Below are 20,660 nucleotides of genomic sequence, written 5' to 3'. Positions count from 1 at the left end.
CTGTCACCCATCTTGTTGGCCCCTAGTAGTACTGTTGGGAGGTCTGAGGCCCAGGTTGACCTTTTACTCTGTCATCTTTTAGGACCAGCTCATCAGGAATTCAGGATCTGGGACCTGTATGACGTCTGAGAACAAAAAGCCAGCCATGGCCTCCTGCAATCCCAGTGACCCCCACCAGCACTGGCTATTCATCTAGGCCTCGGAGCGTTCCCCGTGGGTTGTTCCCACATGCCTCTCAGGAAATAGTATTTTGGGGAACCCAATCATCCATTTCTCTGCAGGCCTTAAAGATGGATTTCTGAACCCAATTTTGGATCTCAAGGCAGGACCTACCTACTTGCAACAACACGGGGCCCATTTTCTTTCCTGCACATGGATGGAAGAGACTAAGAACACATAATACTTGGCCTAGAGCTTTCCTTCTGTCCTAGAAACAGAAACTTCAAAAACAGACAAGGCATCTGAGATAGGGCCCACGACAGCAATGCTGAATTCAAGAAAGGCACCTCTGCAGCCATATCCTAAATCCCTGGTCAGCTAGAGCACCTACAGAAGCTAGTGAAATCGTATATTCTAACAGGGATGAGAGGTCTAAGAGAGCCTCCCTTGCTAATAGTACCCCAAGTTCTTAGAGCCGTTTACAGTTTACAGAAAGCACCCTGACAGGAATCCTTTATCTTCATCTGCACAATAATCCTGTGAGAAAGCAGAACAGGAACCACCATGCCCATTTTACAGATAAGAAAGCTGAGGCAGAGAGGGGTAAAGGAGCTTGTTGATAGTCCCACAGCTAGTGGATGCCTGGAGCAAGACAGGCTTGATCTTGAACACCGAATCACGGTGCCTTCTACCACCACAAGAACACTAGACAGCTAACCGTCAGCCTTCCCTTTCTCTCTTCCCTCCATTCTGATCAGTTCTGGCTGGCCGGTCTCCATAAAGCCTAGAACGGGAGGCCAGGGAGCCATAAAGGACCTTACATTTGGGCTGGGAATCCTGGGATGTTAATGTTGGAAAAAAGCTCAGGAGCCAGTGTTTCTCAGGTTTAAGTCCCAGAACTCTTTTTCCAATGCCTCATATATAATGTAAACAAAAGGCAGAGTAGCCATGGGTGAAATTGAGGGTGGGTGAGGGCAATGCCCACCAACCCCTGATCTTCTCAAGTTCCATAAACACAATTTGAAAACCGTGGTTTTAGCCCAATCTTATCATTTTCATATTATGAAACCAAGGCCAAATAAGTGAAGTAGTTTGCCCAAGGCCACGTGCACGGCATTGGCAGCCCTGAGGCTAGGACTCAGATAAGGATAACGAGCCCTGGGAAGAGCCCTGGGAAATCGGAGGAAGCAGGGACAGGATGTAGTCAGTCGAGCATGACTGGCCTTGTCTGCTGTGCTTGCATGCAGTCCCCACATGGAAGAGATCCGACATGCGTGTCAGTTCTTTTCCATGCAACTTGGACCCCACACATACAACTGAAGCCTGAATGAGAGAGCCCAGCTGCCTAGAAGAGGACATACATTCCTCCCAAGAGGACTTCTGACTTTCAGTAGCAGGCTGTCATCTTGGGCATGACCACGTGAGGGCGCCATGGGACCTCAGCTGCCTCCTTCCCAGCAACGCAGTTCTACAGGAAATCTCCTAGGTCTCTGAGAGCCTGCAGGACCCTGTGGAGGAAACATTCCGGGGTAACCCAGCCAAAAGAAAAAGAGGGGCCAGGGTGTGACCTGGAGTAGGGAAAGCGGAAAGTTCTTTCCCAGAAAGAAGAAAATTGGACATGACATCCCAGTGGAAATAAAGGTTTTACGGCCTTGGTAAAGGAAGTCTGTGTTGGATTCCTCTTCTGTATCGTCCCTTAGCTGATCCATTTGGAGAATCAGTTGATTCAGGCAGTGAAGAACTACACACATCTGAAAAGTTCTGTCTTTTGTCTGCTGTCTCTGGTCCCCAAATATCCCCTGGCCCCTCATCTAGCCTACATATTGTGTGTCAAGCACATGTAGACACGAGTTACAAGATAAGGCTCTTCTGTGGAACTCACACTCTGGCTGGGAAAACAGAGACACCAGCAAGTCATGACAAGCCTGGAAGTGTTCAGAGATGTGCTAGGTGAGTTAGAACCATGCCTTCCATTTAGGGGAATCAGGAAAGGCCTCACAAAGCTGGTGACCTTTGACCCTAGACCTCAGAAGATGCGTTTTCAGGTGGGAGGGACTCAATATGCAAAGACCTCACACTAGTAGCAATCTAGCATGAGAAAAGTCACACAGGGACAAAGGTACAAGTGGATCTGGGAAACCAAAAGGACATCAACGTGAGGGAGTACAGGATATGGAAGCTAGAAGATCAGGGTCACATGACTTTCATGGGCACTTTCGCCTTCATAAAAAAACATTTAAAATCAGATTTTACAACTGCATTGGTAGAAAGATGAATATAATCCAGGCTGATGACATTCATTTTATTTCTTCTGATTTTTAAAGAAAACTAAAACATTTTGGGGTCCCTAAAAGTATTGTAGACCCTACGTACTATGCCTGCTGTGTCTACTGGGTAAGTCAGCCCTATGGAACAATGGGTTGGGCCCTATTGAGAAGGCTTTGAATGCCATGCTAATAGGTAAGCTATACAGAGCCCCAGTCCCTAACTCTAATCCTAGCCCTACTGCTGACTGCATTCAACGTCCAGTCATTTTATCAGGCATTGAGGAGCTGCCATTTATCCCAGGAACCCTCACACAGTCCATAGCATCACCCAATAGCTCCCTAGCCCAGTCCTATAGTATGTGTCTAACCAAGGTGCCCGGAACAGCACAGCCTCTCCCAGCGACTAAAAGGAACTCACAGGGAGTGAGAGAGGCAGTAGAAGAGACACAAAGCCATGTCTATAGAGGAGGCCCCGGCTTCAGGGTGAGGAAGGGACTAGGGAAGGGTGGTAGTCAAGAGGGAGAGAGCACTGACGGTGGTGGGGAGGCTCAAGAAACCAGCTTCCTGGCCTCTCTTTAGCCAAGGCTACTCTTGCCCTAACCTGACACCTGCACTCGTCCTTAAAAGCCACCCCTCTGACCATTCTCGGAGCTAAGCGACAACCGTAATGCTAGCCCTGTGCTCCTGTCTCCTGGTTCCAGAAGACTTGCCTTAGCACGGAATGGCTGGCCCCCTTTGGGGTTCTCTCTTGAAGGGTATTGGTGCCATTGTCAAAAATAGCTAAAAGTTCCAGAAGTTCTTCTTTATTTTTAATTACAAAAGTCATGCTGTAGTGAAGTCAAATAATACAGAAACATATGAGTAAAAAGTGAAATTTATCCTCACAATGCTCCTACACCTATTGACCCATTTTCTAGATGTAATAACTCTACGGCTTGGTACAAACCCTTCCATTACCGTTTTTCTATGAATCTATAAATATACACGTACTGTATTGTTTGCAATTTGATTTCTTCATTCACTAGATCAAAGACGTCTTTTCATGTTAGTTCATTTAAGTCTAATTCATTCTTTTTAAAAGCTGCACAATATTCCATAATGTGGTTAAACCCAATTTCTTTAACCTTGTCTTATTGATGAATACTTACATTTTCCCCAATTTTGCAACAAACTTTGTAACCAACTATACTATACAAAGGTTTTTCCCCCAAATTTTTTCAATTACAGTTGACATTCAATATTATATTAGTTTCAGGTGTTCCACATAGTGATTAGACATTTATATAATTTACTAAGTGATACCCCCAATAAGTCTAATGCCCACCTGACACCATATATAGTTATTATATTATTATTGACTATATTCCCTATGCTGTACTTTATATCCCCAGGACAATTTTTAACTGCCAATTTGTACTTCTTAATCCCTTCTCCTTTTTTACCCATCCTCCTAACCCCCCTCCCATCTGGCAACCATCAATTTATTCTCTGTATCCATGAATCTGTTTCTGTTTTGTTTTTTAGATTTCACATATAAGTAAAATCATATGGTATTTGTCTTTAACTGTCGGACTTATTTCACTTAGCATAAGATCCTCTAGATCCAACCATGTTGTCGTAAATGGTAAGATTCCATTCTTTTTTTATGGCCGAGTAATATTCCGTCGTACATATGTTCCAACTCCTCTTAAGAATCGTCTATTGATGGGCACTTAAGTTGCTTCCATATCTTGACTATTGTCAATAGCACTGCACTGTACACAGGGGTGCATATATCTTTTCGAATTAGTGTTTTGGGTTTCTTTGGATAAATACCCAGGAGTGGAATTGCTGGGTCATAAGGTAGTTTTAGTTTTAATTTTTTGAAAAATCTCCATACTGTTTTCCATAGTGACTGCACCAATTTGCAATCCCACCAACAGTGCACGAGGGTTCCCTTTTCTCCACATCCTTGCCAACACTTGTTGCTCATTGATTTTTTTGATGATAGGCATTCTGACAGGTGTGAGGTGATATCTCATTGTGATTTTAATTTGCATTTCTCTAATAATTAGTGATGTTGAGCATCTTTTCATGTCTATTGCCCACGTGTATGTCCTCTTTGGAGAACTGTCTATCCATTTTTTAATCAGATTGTTTATTTTTGGGGTGTTGTATGAGTTCTTTATAAATTCTGGATATTAACCCCTTATCAGATGTATCATTAGTGAATATCTTCTCCCATTTGGTAGGTTCTGTTTTTGTTTTGTTGATAGTTTCCTTTGCTGGGCAAAATCTTTTTAGTTTGATGTGGTCCCATTTGTTTAGTTTTTTATTTTGGTCCCCTTGCCTGAGGAGATATATCCAAAAAAATATTACTACGAGCAGTGTCAAAGAGTTTACTGCCTATGTTTTCTTGTAGGAGTTTTATGATTTCAGGTCTTACAGTTAAGTCTTGAATCCATTTTGAGTTTATTCTTCTATATGGTGTAAGAAAGTGGTCCACTTTCAGTTTTGCATGTATTTGACCAGTTTTCCCAACACCGTTTGTTAATAGACTGTCTTTACCCCATCGTATATTCTTATCTCCTTTGTCCTGGATTAATTGACTGTATAGGTGTGGGTTTATTTCTGGGCTCTCTATTCTGTTCCATTGATCTATGTGTCTGTTTTTACACCAGGGCCATGCTGTTTTGATTACTATTGCCATGTAGTGTGAAATCAGGTAGTGTGACACTTCCAACATTGTTCTTCTTTCTCAAGATTGCTGTGGCCATTCAGGGTCTTTTGTGGTTCCATATACATTTTAGGATTATTTGTTCTAATTCTGTGAAAAATGCCATTGGTATTTTGATAGGGATTGCAATGAATCTATAGTTCGCTTTGGGTTATACTATACAAAGTTTTGTGACAAACTATAATCCACATCCTTGTACATTAATTTTTGTGCTGTGTTTAATTCAAAAGGATGTATTCCTAGAATTAGAATTGCTTAGTCAAAAGAAATGCAGTGCCTTGAAAGTTAAGCCAGGCTTCTGGTCAAGATGGCAGAATAGGTGAACGCTGTGCTTGCCTCCTGCCCAAATATCAAAATTACAACTACATTATAGAACCACCACCTTTGAGAACCACCTGAAAACTAGCTGAACAGAACTCCTACAACTATGGATATAAAGGAGAAGCCACACTGAGACTGGTAGGAGGGGTGGAGATGCGAAGCGGGCTGGTCCCACACCCACATGTGGCAGTTACGAATCAGGAGATATATCTCAGCTGCAGAGGTCCCCTCTGAGAAGCACCCCACACTGGGTGCCCCAGCCCAGAGCATCAGTGCTGGGAAGAGGAGTCCTCCCAACATCTGGCTGTGAAAATCAGCAGGGACTCAGTCTGGGTGAGACAGAGGGCTGCTGTATACCTAGGTATCCTGTTAAAGGGCCCAAGCACACTCACTCACACTCGCTCTAAGCTCCAGGGAAGGGACAGCAGCTCAGAAAGTACGAGGGACACGGGAAGGAACTGAACTGACTAGCTTCAGGGTGAGGGCTGGCAGCGTAGCTCTCTCTGGGACTAAAGTGCCACAGGAGCCATTGTTTCTTTGTTGATCCCTTCCCCGTACTGCCTGCAGGTGCTAAGGGTTGCCTAATTTGTGTCTCTGCCAACTAGCTAACACTGTTAGCCCTGCTCTGTGGATTCCCTGAGACCCCCTCCCCACCCAGACCACTTGCCCACACAAGCTGCTGGCCTGGGCCTGCATTGTGGACTTTCCTAAAATCTCTCAAAGGTCCACAAACTCCAAACGAGCAGCAGCTAGACTCAGCATGCCCTGTACCACTTACTAAGCAGCTCCAAGCCTGGCACTAGTGGCAGCCAACCTCAGTTCACAACATAACCACTCCCAGGCACCTCCAAGCCCAGCACAGGCAGCTACCAACTGCAGATCACTTTGTAGCTCCGACCAGGTGGCCCAGAGCCAGACACTGGCAGTGGCTGACCTTGGCCTGAACTGGAGCCCCTCCCAAAAGGCCACAGAACCAACACACCTGGTGGTTGGCTTCAGACTACAACTAGCACCACCCAACTAGTGCCACAAACAACACACCCAAAGGATGGACTCAGCAGGCACCAAAGCCCCACTAAAGTGAATCCTGCTCCATGGGGTCAGTCCCTGCACAATAACTTGTCCGCTATAGTCATGGCCAGTCCACACAGCCAGACAGTCTGAGGTTCAGTCCCACCCACTGATGTGTCAACAGTGATCATGGCTCAACTACAACAGGAGGGCACACACAACTCACACAAGGGACACCCCTGGAGCACCCGGCTCAGGTGAATAGGGAGAATGCACTACTGGCCCCCCCAGGAAACCTACTATATAAGACCACTCTGCCAAGACTGGGAGATGTAGCAGCCCTACCTAATACATAAAAACAAACATAGGGAAGCAGCCAAAATGAGAAAACAAAGAAATGTGTCCCAATGAAAGAATAGGAAAAAGCCCAGGAAAAGAACTAAACACAATGGAGACAAGCAATCTGCCAGATGCAGAGTTCAAAACACTGGTTATAAGGATGCTCAATGAACTTAGGGGAAGAGTAGATTGTCTCAGTGAGAACTTCAACAGAGATAAGAAACATTAAAAAAGGAGGTAGAAAACAAAAAAGAACTGGTCAGAAATAAAGAATACAGTAACTGAAATGAAGAATACATTAGATGGAATCAACAGCAGATTAGATGAAGCAGAGAATCAAATCAGCAATTTGGAGGACAAGGTAGCAGAAAACACCCAAACAGAACAGTAAAAAGAAAAAAAAAATGAGGATAGTTTAAAGGACCTCTGGGACAACATCAAGTGTAACAACATTCACATCATAGGGCTATCAAAAGAAGAGAGCGAGCAAGGGATTGAAAACCTATTTGAAGAAATAATGACAGAAAACTTCCCTAACCTGGTGAAGGAAATAGACATACAAGTCCAGGAAATGCAGAGAGTCCCAAACAAGATGAACCCAAAAAGGCCCACACCAAAACACATCATAATTAAAAGGCCAAATATTGGAGACAAAGAGAGAATCTTAAAAGCTGTAAGAGAAAAGCAGCTAGTTACCTATAAGGGAGTTCCCATAAGACTGTCAGCTGATTTCTCAAAAGAAACTTTGCAGGCCACAAGGGATTGGCACAAAATAGTTGTGATGAAATAGTCCTTGATGAAAAGCAAGGACCTACAACCAAGATTACCCTACCCAGCAAAGCTATCATTTAGAATCAAAGGAAAGATAAAGAGCTTCCCAGACAAGAAAAAGCTGAAGGAATTCATCACCGCCAAACCAGTATTACAAGAAACGTTAGAGGGACTTCTTTAAGAAGAAAAAGAAGTAAAAAATATGAATCAGAAAATATCACAAAGAAAAAAATTATCACTGACAAAGGCAAACACATAATAAAAGCAGTAAATCAGCTAATACTAAAGCTAGTACAAAGGTTAAAAGGCAAAAATAGGAAGATCATGTGTAATTACAACAGTAAATTAAGGAATATACAAAAGAAGTGAAAAAAATGACAAAAACATGGAGAGGGTGAGTAAAAATGGTAGTGATTTTAGAATGTGTTTGAACTTAAGCGACCATCAACTTAAAACTGCTATAAATATAGCTTGGTATATGTGAAGCACATAGTAACAACAAACAAACAAAAATGTACAAGAGATATATATAAGAAATAAAGAGAAAGGAATCCGAACATAACACTACAGAAAGTCATCAATATACAACAGAAGAGAGCAAGAGAATAAGAAAGAAACAGAGAATTACAAAACAATCAGAAAACAATTATTAAAATGAAAATAACTTTATACCTATCCATAATTACTTTAAATGTAAATGGACTAAATGTTCCAGTCAAAAGACAAATGGATAAAGAAGATGTGGTGTATATATACAATGGAATATTACTCAGCCATAAAAAAGAATGAAATCTTACTATTTATGACAACATGGATGGACCTAGAAGGTATTATGCTAGGTCAGACAGAGAAAGACAAATACCATATGATTTCACTTACATGTGGAATCTAAAAAACAAAATAAACAAACAAAACAGAAACAGACTCATGGATACAAAGAACAAACTAATGGTTGCCAGAAGGGAGGGGGTTGGGGAGTTGCATGAAAAAGGGGAAGGGATTAAGAAGTACAAACTGGCAGTTAAAAATAGTCATAGAGATGTAAAAGTACAGTTTAGGGAATATAATCTATAATATTGTAATAACTATGTATGGTGTCAGGGGGGTACTAGTCTTAACGGGGGATCATTTTGTAAGTTATATAAATGTCTAACCACTATGCTGTGCACCTGAAACCAATATAATATTGAATATCAACTGTAACCAAAAAAAAATTTTTAAAGATTAAAAAAAAAAAAGTGAAGCCACTGCCTATGCTTCCCCCTAAGAGGAGAACAACAACAAAAGAGTAAGACCAGCATAGGAGATGGTGCTGGGTGTGCAGGTTAGACACTGGTTGTGAGGGTCTGACGTGCAGTGCTAAAGAGTTTAGTTTTTAAGCAAATGCAGATTGGGCTTCTCTGGGCTAAGCCACAGGTACAACGATGGATGTGATATTGGCCCTGCCCTTAAAGGTTCACTTTGGAGTGTGTGATGTTGAGGGGTAACTTTTAGAGAGCTCTAAAACCTCCTCTTAGACTCCTCATCCTGAGGCTAGAGCTGTCTCCAGAGGAGGCAGGGAGGTGTGAGGAGAATGACAAAAGAAGCCCTGGTTTCCCAGCCCAGCTCAGCGCCTCCCCAAGCTCGACTTGGTGTTAGACTGCAGGGGGTTAGACAGGAGAGGGAGCCCTCCAGGTTACCTGAGCGTCATAGTGCAATTCCCCGGAATAGCTCAAGGACCTGAAAATGTGACAGTTTGTACAGAACTCCTTTCAACAGCTTTTCCAGGCTTTCTCCAGCAACTGCAGGCATGCAATTTGAATTGGAGTGTCTAGGGAACAAAAGCCCCCAGGTGGATCAGGTGACTTTCCTGCCTCCCTCTAAGTTTCCCTCTGCTACATCACCCTCCACCCATAGTTCTCTGCCTCTCATCTCCTGCAGGACACACCGGCTCATTACCTCCTGCTTCCCCTGCCCTCTACCCTTATCGCCCGCCCTCAGACTATCTCCCTATCCCGAGGGCTCCATCTTCTAACCTGCCTCACATTCTCCTCTGGGAGCTCTCTCTATGATTCTCCATCTGAGTCTCCCCAGACCTGTTTCTTAGTACGCTCTTCCACCAGAATTCCCTCCATTGAACCTATTTTGCTTTTACCTCCCTGCATGTACACCTATGTCTGCACCCTTGGGGAACATCCCATCGCCCTCTTTGCACAGGGAGATGTTGCTACCTCTTCCTTCCTCTTGCTAACCACCCTCTTCCCTCCTCCACTCCCCTGTGCCCCTACCTCCTGGTGCACAGGATGAGTCTCTGTGCTTGTAGTGCCACTGAGGACAGGAGGCAGTGACAGGCTATGAAGGAAGCACCCTGAGGGAAAAGCCAGTCCTGATTCTCCGCCTTATTTCTGAAAAAGAGTTGGATGCTTTTCAACTAAAAGCAGATGATTAATTCAGCCCTGACCTTGTTCTGTCTTTGAACAACAGATAAATTAGTTTACTTGAAAAGAAATCTTTTCATGTGTATTTCCATGTCACCTGTGGTTTTCCCTGCCTTGCACCCGCAGCCCTGCCAGCTGGCAGAAAGAAGGTCAGCAAGGCTGCTGATAAGAGGAGTATAAAGAGGGCTTGTTCCATGGGAAGGGGGCAGTGGTCTGCTCTGCTGGCAACATGCTGCGCTTCCTGCTCTTCGCCACCCTGGTCCTTTATGGTAAGTGGGTCATGTGGCCTGAGTTCTAGTTAGGGGGTTTGAGCAGGAGGGCCAGAAAGCTATCCCCAAGCCTAGGCCTGCTCTTCACCCCAGGGTGGGTGTGTGGGACACTGCCCGTGAGTCTTCACTCTCCTGAGGCCCGTGAAGGAAAGGTCAGGGTCCCTCTCCATGTAGGCCCCTCATGAAGCAGAGAGAAGCCTCTTCCAGGGGCCTGGGATTTCCTACCACTCCCACTGAGAAGAAGACATCCTCAGCAGGTGCCTGGATGGGAGGTGCCCTGCTGTCCCTGCCCCCTAGAGAATCCTGCCAAAGCTGTGTTGTGTTTGGGGGTGAAGGTTAGGGAGAAGGGGGGTCCCCTCAGGCCAAGGGATGAGCCTGAGAAAGGCTGAGATCACAAGGAGCCTCTGAGGCCCCAACCTGATGATTTGAGATAGGTCCTTCATAACACGCCAGAGTTTGGGGGACACCCAGGGAAAGCAGAAGGCACTCAGACTCCCCTGCTTTCCAAAGGAGCTCAGAGAACTCACCACTGGGCCCCTCACTTGCTAGGGAGGAACTGTGAATGTGCCAGCAAAGCACAGCTGCTACCCCCCACCCCAACCCTCCCCCTCAGCTGACCCCATACTTACTCATCACTCACTTTTCTTCTACCCCGAAAAGGACACAGTACCCAGGACTTTCCAGAAACCAACCCCCGGGTAGTTGGAGGGACCGAGGCCCAGAGGAACGCCTGGCCCTCTCAGGTGGGTGTTTCTTCACAGCCCCAGACTTCCAAGAAAATAAGAGTTGCTTGGGCGCTGATATACAGTATTACATGTGTTTGTGTATGTCCTTATGCACAGGAAGCTCTCCAACTGCCTGGATTCTAGATTTTAAAGATGAATGGGACTGGGCTTAGGTGGTTTTTCTAAATGCAGAAGACTCGGAGGAGGGAACTGAAACATCAACTACACTTACCCTTTCCGGTGCCCACATTTACACTCCCAGCAAGACCACTGATGCCACACTAATAAGACTGTGTGTCAGACCCACACCTCAGACTCCACATACCTATGCACGCGCGCGCACACACACACACACACACACACACACACACACACACACACACACACCCCTCTCCACACAGTGTGTCATGCATTCAAGCGCACTGCCACCCCCAAGTAGGACATGTTGCTTATTTGGCTATTTAAAGAGTTTCCACTTTCGTAACAGGACAGCTAGGCTCTGATTTAAGCAATTCTAACTGTAAAACTAGCAAGTTCACTGGTGAATTGCCACACTTTGAGAGGGGTCCTTGCAATGAAAATTCAATTCAATTTACAAAAGTCTGAGCCCCAATTTTCGGGAGTGGAGCTATTGTGTAATGTGAGGTGCTAAAGAAGAAGACGTGAACTGATAGCAGTGAACATTCCAGTGCTGTTCCTGAAATACTCGCTGCAGTGGGTGAACGGGGTAGATATATCTTTGAAAACAATGAAGAGAAAGCTCTGAGACCTAAGCTTGTGGGCGACATGTCCTTCCCAAGAGGAAATGGAGGTAGATGGACCCGGGTTCTTGGCTCTTTGCAGCAGCCTAGAGCAGGGCTGCCAAACACACTGCGTGTGTGTGCCTTTCCCTGCCCCCACCCCGCATCCAGGTACACAGGGGATATCACCACGCAAGGGAGCACCCTTTCCCGCTGCTCCCAGAGGCATCTACACACTCCTCACCATCACTGCAGGTGCCACTGCCAACGAATCAATAGCTATTGACAGGTCATACAAAACCTAGTTGCCATCTCTCGCCCAGAAAGTTGGAGAATGTTTTGAAAGATGGCAGGAATTTAAGCGGGTAACATGCAGTTTGGGGCAAAGCCTTTTAAGAAGCACCACCTATGCTTCCTTTCTTCCCTCCCCATCTAGATTTCCCTCCAGTACCTGTCCAGAGGTAACTGGTATCACACCTGTGGAGGGACCCTCATCAGACAGAACTGGGTGATGACAGCTGCCCACTGCGTGGACAGGTGAGAAAAACAAAGACCAGCTTTTCGGAGCCCCCGGAAGAGCCTGGCCCTTCTGGAGGAATATGTATCTCTGACCACTCAGGGCAAGACTTTACGTGGCTGTTCGGGAACCCGTGGGGAGGTAGTAGAATATAATGAAGAGCACAGATTTTGGCATCAGGCAAATTCAGGTTCAAATCTTGTTCCACCTTCTTCTAGCTTTGTGACCTTAGATGACTTACTTAACTTCTCTAAGTCTTCATTCTTTTATCTCTAAAGAGGGGTAATAATACCTACTTTGTAGAGTTATTGTGAGGGTTAAGTAAGTACACAGTTAAGTGCCTAGTCAATGCCTGGCCAGTAACAATTTTTTCATATTTGTCTTGAGCAATGATTCTCATTTGAGCACGTACCAGAATCACTCAGAAGGCACAGATTGCTGTTTCTGATTTGGTAGGTCCAGGCTGAGGCCTGGTAATCTGCATTTCTAGCAAGTTTCCAGGTTATGCTGATGCTGCTGGTCCACGGACCACACTTTAAGAACTGCTTGTCTAGAAGTTTATACTTCCCTCAAAATCTCTCTGTGAGCGGACAGCCATTCATTATTTCATTGATGCTCACCGCACCTCCCCCAGGTTATGAAATATTCAGCCTGTGAGGTGTTTAGCTTAATAAACTGGGGAAATGAAGTTGGTGGTAGTTTTGTCACTCCCACAAGTTAGTAAATTAGGCAATGAGAGAGCTTGTTACTTCATCATCCAGGTCTTTCATCCTTCCTCTGCCTTGACCAGATAAGATGGGTTCCTGTCCTAAAGATACAAGATGGCTTCCCAACTTTACTCTCAGAGAAGAGGTGAGCCCCCTGAATCACTCAGGGCTTCCTTCTCTTATACCAGCCAAATGACCTTCCGTGTGGTGGTTGGAGACCACAACCTGAGCCAGAACGACGGCACGGAGCAGTACGTGAGCGTGCAGAGGATCGTCGTGCATCCATACTGGAACAGCAATAACGTGGCTGCTGGGTAAGAGTGAGGAGGGGCTGGCCCTGGGCTGGGAGGTGGAGGGCTCACTAGCTGGCAGCGGGGTCTTAGCTTCCTTCATATTCATCCAGTAGGACTTTGAGAATTTAGATTTTGGAGAGCTTGAGAATTTTTCAAAGTCTTTGGTACGTATTTGATGTAGGCTGGTTTGTATGAGTGGATCACCTGAAGCTCCTTCTCTACAGAGTTTAATGTTTCCGTTTTTATTGTTATTTATTATTCATTTTATGGAATAGACTCCACCAGCAAAAGAAAGTTTCTTAAAATGAATCTTACAGGAGAAAATTCCTACAAGACCGAGCTGTATACTTTTGCAAAGGAAGGAGTTAAAATGGTGGTCAATTCTATAGAATGTGGGGGTCCAAGTCATTGGCATATTTCTACAGAGCTTTCAGAACCACACAGAATTTTACATCTGTTTTCCTGGAGAACTCTGCTCTGCTACCATCACCACATCACTCTGCTCCTTCCTGATTCCCCACTCATACCTAAAAGATGTAAGCTCCATTCCCCCTGGGTTGCAGGGATCAAAGCTAGACTACAACCCCAAGAGCTCACCAGCAGGAGCTGCTGTGAAATACGTAATGTCCTAACAATCCAAGTGTATCATGCTTCAAGTCTGAGACTTAGCGAGTCAGCCCCTTCCTTCTTCAAAATCCTCGATTTCCAATTCTATGGGGACACAAAAACTCAGTGAGGGCCTGCGCATATACTGACCTGAAGAAAGGCCTGCGCCCGCGAGTGAGTAGTCTCCTTTCCTCCCGTAGCTATGACATCGCCCTGCTGCGCCTGGGCCAGAGCGTGACCCTCAACCGCTATGTCAAGCTGGGTGTTCTGCCCCAGGAGGGAACCATCCTGGCTAACAACAGCCCCTGCTACATCACAGGCTGGGGCAGGACCAGAAGTAAGTCACCTACATGGGTACCATCTACCACATAGATCTGGATTCGCTGCGCTTCTGGGGTCCCAGGTGTTCATAGCCAGGGACCAGACACCAAAGGAACCAGAGATAAAAATAACTGAGACATAAAATCAAGCTAAGAGCAGGCCACAGAATCATCCAATCAGATTCGTGGACTCTTATCACTGAAAAAACTTACCTCAGAGAGCATATGGACCAGCCTCTCATTTTATACATGAGGAAACTGAGGCCCAAGGAAATGAAAGACCTTATACAAGGTCACGTGACTAATTAGTAACTGCTTAGCTGAGGCCAGAACTCAGGTATCCTGGCTCCCACTTTGGTGGTCATTACACCTCGTGCTACCTCCATAGTCAGTCACTGGGCTGTGGGTTGGAGTGAATGAACCAGGGGTAGCTGTCGGTCCAGAAAAGTCAAGGCAGAGAAGGTCATCATGGAAATGTCATTCAGATAACATGGAAAGGTGGGAGAGGCTATGAGCGGAGGTAGTCAAGAAGGGCAAAGATGCCAGGCCTGAAGGGAAGTTTGTCAGCCACCAGGCTGTACCTGAGGCCTGGAGAGGGGCAAGGCCTTGCCAGGAGCCAATATACTGGGAAAACCTGGTGCTGACATACGTCTAATCCAGTTCTGCTCTCAGTTTATTCAATGTTACTGTGATTCAATTTCCTATTTATCACATGAGAGAATTGTTGTAAGGGTCCAAGGAAATAATTCATGTACAAAGGCTTTGAAAAGTCCAAAAGCAAGATAAAGGAAATCAGCACCAAGCTCTTAAGATGTGGAAACAAGGGTGCACAGTCCCAGTTCTGCTCCATGGGGTTTACAGTGTAAGCAGGAAGCAGGACAGGCAGATAAGTTATCAACAAACAAGACCATTCTCGTTACTTAGCTAAGGTATTCGTGAGTTTAAAAAAAAAAAAGCAGGAGTAGGATCAGTGGTTTGGAGGCTGGAATGATACTCAAGGATGACCCTCTGTAGGAAGGAACCTAGACATTCCATATAAAGAGACACAAGAGGAGTATCGGTGACATGCAATGGGCAGAGAGAAGGAGCTGGCCCTGAATTCAGCTTTCCTCAGAGCTTGGGAAGGTTTGGGAGGGTGTGGAAGGTTTTTTTCCCTCGAGAGCTTTTGGGGCTGATCTCCAATGGTGTGTGTCCTGTTCAGCCAATGGGCAGCTGGCCCAGACCCTGCAGCAGGCTTACCTGCCCACCGTGTCCTACGCCACCTGCTCTAGCACCTCCTACTGGGGCTCCACTGTGAAGAATACCATGGTGTGTGCTGGAGGCGATGGAGTCCGCTCAGGGTGTCAGGTGAGCACACACAGGAACTGTGAGGGGTCCCACCCCCGTCCCTCCGCTCTCTGCCTACTGCCCCCCCCACCTTTTCCTCAGACCCTATTCCACAGCTACTTACACCCACATGTACAGACTCAACTTTCCACTCGGGCATCTGAATGAGTGGGCTAGCAACTCTAGTCTCACAGGATCTCAAATTTGAAAGGAACCTTAAAATGCGTCTTGTCTAGTGTCCCTGCTTCAAAAGCTTGTATGTGGCCCAACATTTGTGTGTCGGTATATGTGTGTGTTTAAGAATTTATTCATGACCTAGATTTTTTATGGATGTAGTAGGACTGGGCCTGGAGTGGTGCTTGTTATTTTGTGTAAGGTAGCTCCCCTTCCATCAACCCAATTTTTTTTGTAGCTCCTCCACCATCACCCTTTTCTCCCAGTAGTAGTTACAGCAGTATGTACAGGTGAATATAGTAGAGAAAGTGCACAAAACAGTTTTATGATTTTATATATAAAATATATATAGATACACACAAATATAATATATAAATATATAATAGAATCTTCTTCTATTTAGACAAGATCAATCAGCAGTACACCATTTTACAGATTTCTTAATGCATAGTTTCACAAATGTTCTTAAGTATCTAAATGCCAGGTACTGTACTAAGAGCAAGGGATACAAATGTGAATCAAACAGTGTCTAGGGGAGGAATGGAGAGAGCAGACATATGATAGACACCGTAATACTATGTGGTTAAGTGTTATAATAAAGATACCCATAGGGTGATATGGGCATACAAAAGATGGGTGCTTACCTCTACTTGTTGGGATCAGAAAAGACTTGCCTTCCCAGAGAAAGTAGAGTCTGTAGTGAGTCCTGAAGGTTAAACAGGAGAAAGGGGAAAACATATTCAGAGAGAAGGAACAGCATGAAGAAAAACATGGGCCAAGAACCTAGGACACACAGAGAATTATAGGGTGTTCCCTACAGCTAGCTAGAGCAGAGGTCAACCCACAAGCCTCCAAATGGAGCGCCGGCTAGCTGCTTATTTTTCCCCGCCTATGAACTAAGAATGGTTTTTACATTTTTAAATGGTTGGGGAAAATAACAGAACAATATGTCATAACATATTAAAAATATAAAATTTCAGTGTTCATAAAAAGCATTTTATTGGAACACAGCCATAGTTGATCATTACGTATTATTTTTGGCTGCTTTCGCAGAGATGAGTACTTGTAAGAGCGACTGAATGTCCTGCAAAGTGTAAGACGTTTACTATTTGACCCTTTACAGAAAACCTTTGCTGACCCCTTGGCTAGAACATAAACTATTACCACACTAGGGAATGTCAGGAGGTGACACCAGGGGCAAGTAGAAAGAGAAAAGATCAGTGAGTTGGGAGAGCTGTAATAATATAAATACCTGAGTACTTCAGGAATAGTTGGAGACAAAGAACCCATAAAAATCTAAGAGGGATTACAGGCAAGAGAAAAATGTAGTAATAAGGTTTTTACAATATCTCAGGAAGTACTGATAGGTCATCACATAGTAAACAGCGCAGCCAGGAGCCAGGGCAGATAAAGTGACTTCTCTGGCAGGGGGTGAGTCACTGGGAACTCTGGCAAGAGCAGTTTCAGTGGAGTGGTGAGGGAAGAAGCTTGATAGAGGATAGAGGAATGAATAGGCAATAAAAAACAGCAAGGAACACAGAATACTCTTCCGAGAATCTTGGATGAAAGAGAGGAACAACAACAAAAAATGTCTGGTAGCTTTAAGAGTCAAGGAGGGAGAGGATATTTTAAGAGGGAGGAAAATGAATGTGTGAAATAGGCAGAGGAAAGGATCCCATAGAGTCAAAGACAGGGAATAAGTGGATGGCACCAGATCCCAAAGGAGACAGAAAAGAAGGAACCAAGAGTACAGGTGGAGCCGGCTTTGAACAGGAAGAGCGACACCAAAATGTGCATGAACATGAAAGAATAGGCGTGCTGGGTATTTGGAAGTTGGCAAGTGTTCTGCATTATTGCTTCTATTTACTCATGAATTAGAAGTCAGATTAGAGGCTGAAAATGAAGAGACAAGGGTCGTATGGGTCTGGATTAGTTAAAGCGAATGGGAAAAGGATTGGCTTCCAAAATGTTACTGTTAGGCTGAGTTTAGAGACCACACAATAACCATGTGGGCATATGATTCACTCCATTTCATTCAAAGACCCATTTGTAGAAAATGGATTAATCCAGGACTGGGTTTTCCCACATTAATGGGCAAAAGGACAGGATTGCAGATCAAATACGAGGTCCAAGCTAGGTGAAAGAAGAAGAGAAGCCAGCAGAAGGCTGGTAGGCTGGATGAAAGAGAATCAAAAGATTTTTTTGAGAGCATTTAGAACTATGGAAGGAAGCTGACCAACTCATCTCAGTTTTCCCAGGGCTCTCCCAGTATAAAACTTAAGATTCCTGTATCCTGGGTTCTCTACATGCAAGTAGGAGCCAAAAAAAAAAAAAAAGAGACTAATGCACAAGGCAACCTCCTCCGGTCCTCGCCAGCCAGCTTCACCTATCGTCACTTAATGTTTAACCTTTCTGAGTTAATTCACTTCCCTCTGCTCTCTCTCGGGGCCTTGAATACTGAAAACTGGAGTACTTTTCTTCTGCCTGCCACTCCAAATTGATAATTCTCTGAGACAATTGTGTCTCTGAATCCCTTCCCAATGGAGTTTCCCAAATAGCGTGTCTTCTGGGTTTTCAGACTTCTGGGTCCCCAACCTTTTTCCTCAGAGTGGATTCACTGAGCCCCTCTCAGCTCAATCCACCCACACCTACTGAGCTCTTTTCCAGCTCTTCCTTCCGTCCTAAAATCCTCAGCCAGGCCCTCTAACTCTCCAGAGCCATAGTTTCTTTTTAGGTCAATTAGCATAAGACAATAGCATTACATACAATTCAGGAAACTTGCTGTCCTCTAGCCCAGAAATGCTCTCAGATCCCTATTAGAATTTGGGTGGAAGAAATTTAGGTTGTTTGTTTTGAGTATCATAATCTAAAGAAAACATCTTTTCCTAAACTGTAGTTGGGGTGGGGTAAAGCTAGTTCCTTTTTAAAAGAATTACCCCCAATTTGAACTTTTAGTCTCTTTCCCTAGTTCTTTTCTCTTTAAAGTTTTAATTCTTATCAAAACTATAGGCATGAAATTGCTTAAGGTGGCAAATAAAACTATGAAGCTTAATGATGGAAAAGAACAGTCATTGTGTACCTTCTACCTCTTGAGTTCTCCCCAGAAGGGACCACTTTCAACTCTTTTCAGCTGATGTTTTTGATGTCTGCCTCCATACTTCTCTAAAACATATATATGGTTATATTGCTACTTAACTTTTCAGTTCAGGCCTTATGAGAGATCCGGATCTCTCTTCCTTTTATACATACATACTCACCCCCTACGCATGTACTTCCCTAAAACCAGCTCAACCTTCCAAAATACTTTTGATTAGATTAACATTTAGTGTTTATTGTGATCATGTAAAATGCTAGTTGCAACCAAACCATGTATTCTAGGATTCGTTTTCATTTCCAGCATAACTTTGTTTTCCCTGGAAAATACTAATTGTCTTTTTTATTTGCATAATATGTACTCATCGTGAGGGAAACCTACTAGGTTTTTTTTTTCATTCTGGGAACTCCAGAGCTTTGTTTCTGAAAATGTTTATTGGTTGATGATCTCCTCCCCTCCATTTTAACTTTTCTTTCTAGAATTTCTTATTCACATATTTACCTCCTAAATTGGTCCTCTTATTATTTTCTCTATATTTTGTTCTACTTTATCCTCCAACCGTTCCAATCTTTCATTTCTACTATCATATTCATAACTTCCAAAGGCTCTTTTTACTTTCTGAATGTTCTGTTTACTAGCATGCTGTTCTTGTACCATGGATGCAATATTAATCATAGTCTTATATTGTTTTCTTCTCCCTGCATTTCTTCTCCCTCTTGGTTGCCTTCATTTTTTTATTGTTTATTTGTCTGTTTTGATCTTTATTTTTATATTAGAGGCTTTCTTCAAATGTTTGATAATCCTTGACCATCTCCTCTTATTTCAGAGTGGGGTGGTATTAGGTTGGTGCAAAAGTAATTGTGGTTTAAAAGGTTAAAAATAATTGCAAAAACTGCAATTACTTTTGCAACAACCTAATAAAAAGCTGATAGGTAGCTCTGAGCCTTAGGTAGCGTTCATCTATAGTGAACTGATTTGTCAGGTGATCTGGCTAGGCCATTTCATTGTGGGACGCCCAATGTCAGTATCTTTAGGTCTTCCCTCTTATGCTGGTCAGTGAAATATCGTCCAATTTTATGTCTGGAATTATAGAACTGGCATTCTGGGAACTGGGTAAGAAGAGTGTCAACGTCATATTTCATAAACCCAGGTTCCTTTGATTCTAAGCCTTAGCACGTAAACCCATTTCATCACCTTCTCTCTCCACTTCACCCCAGTTTTGTTTAATATGTGTTCACTACCTGCCCTGTGTCTAAATGCTAAATCTAATCAGACCAATTGGTCTAAACGCTGGGAATAAAGAAATCATTAGAACACCCTTTTCTCCCATCCCACCTTCAGTTTAAGTCAGTAAAAGCTATTAAGCTTAAGATGTTCAAAGTTCTATGCTAGCATTGTGGAAAGGAAAAGAATCAGCAAGACCTACTTTCTGTCTCAAGCTCATAGATATGTGTAGGAGGTAGAAACAAATTACGAAACCAAAATACAAGGCAGAACATGACATAAATACTGCAAAAGAAAAGAAGAAGTACTGTGCTTGTTTAGAAAGAAAAAAGAGCTTCATCTTGATGGTGGAGATATGAAGAAAGTGGTGATTTGAATTAGCTTTGAAACTGTACAGGATTTCACAAACAGAGATGGGGGGCCTGGTATAAGCAAAAGTAAAGGCCCAAAGGTCAAAATATCTGGAATTTTAAGACTCTGCTTTTCCTCCTTGCAGGGTGATTCTGGGGGCCCCCTTAACTGCTTGGTGAATGGCCAGTATGCTGTCCATGGAGTGACCAGCTTTGTGTCCAGCCAGGGTTGTAATGTCCCCAGGAAGCCCACGGTCTTCACCCGGGTATCTGCTTACATCACTTGGATAAATAATGTGAGTCCTCTCAAATGA

At 44.0% G+C, this 20,660-nt stretch overlaps 2 protein-coding genes across 3 annotated transcripts in view; both read left to right on the top strand.

The window, feature by feature from the left end:
- GALNT6 (polypeptide N-acetylgalactosaminyltransferase 6) overlaps positions 1-1,821 on the top strand; it is a 29,280-nt gene extending 27,459 nt beyond the window's left edge. For both annotated transcript variants that reach the window (XM_081061194.1, XM_081061193.1), the window contains one exon: positions 83-1,821. In XM_081061194.1, the coding sequence (XP_080917320.1) occupies positions 83-196 (114 nt within the window). In that variant the 3' untranslated portion in view covers positions 197-1,821. The remainder of the gene's footprint in view (positions 1-82) is intronic.
- Positions 1,822-10,200: 8,379 nt separating this feature from the next.
- CELA1 (chymotrypsin like elastase 1) lies at positions 10,201-20,660 on the top strand (the record flags this gene model as incomplete). Its single annotated transcript, XM_081058966.1, has 7 exons — positions 10,201-10,270; positions 10,931-11,013; positions 12,172-12,272; positions 13,148-13,273; positions 14,059-14,195; positions 15,380-15,525; positions 20,493-20,660. The coding sequence occupies exons 1-7, from the start codon at positions 10,231-10,233 to the stop codon at positions 20,658-20,660; spliced, it is 801 nt and encodes a 266-aa protein (XP_080915092.1). The 5' UTR covers positions 10,201-10,230.

The sequence above is a fragment of the Rhinolophus hipposideros genome (genome assembly GCF_964194185.1).
Source record: "Rhinolophus hipposideros genome assembly, chromosome: 9".
Classification (NCBI taxonomy): domain Eukaryota; kingdom Metazoa; phylum Chordata; class Mammalia; order Chiroptera; family Rhinolophidae; genus Rhinolophus; species Rhinolophus hipposideros.
The sequence above is the reverse complement of the archived record's forward strand: the minus strand, read 5'-3'. Positions and strand labels throughout refer to the sequence as shown.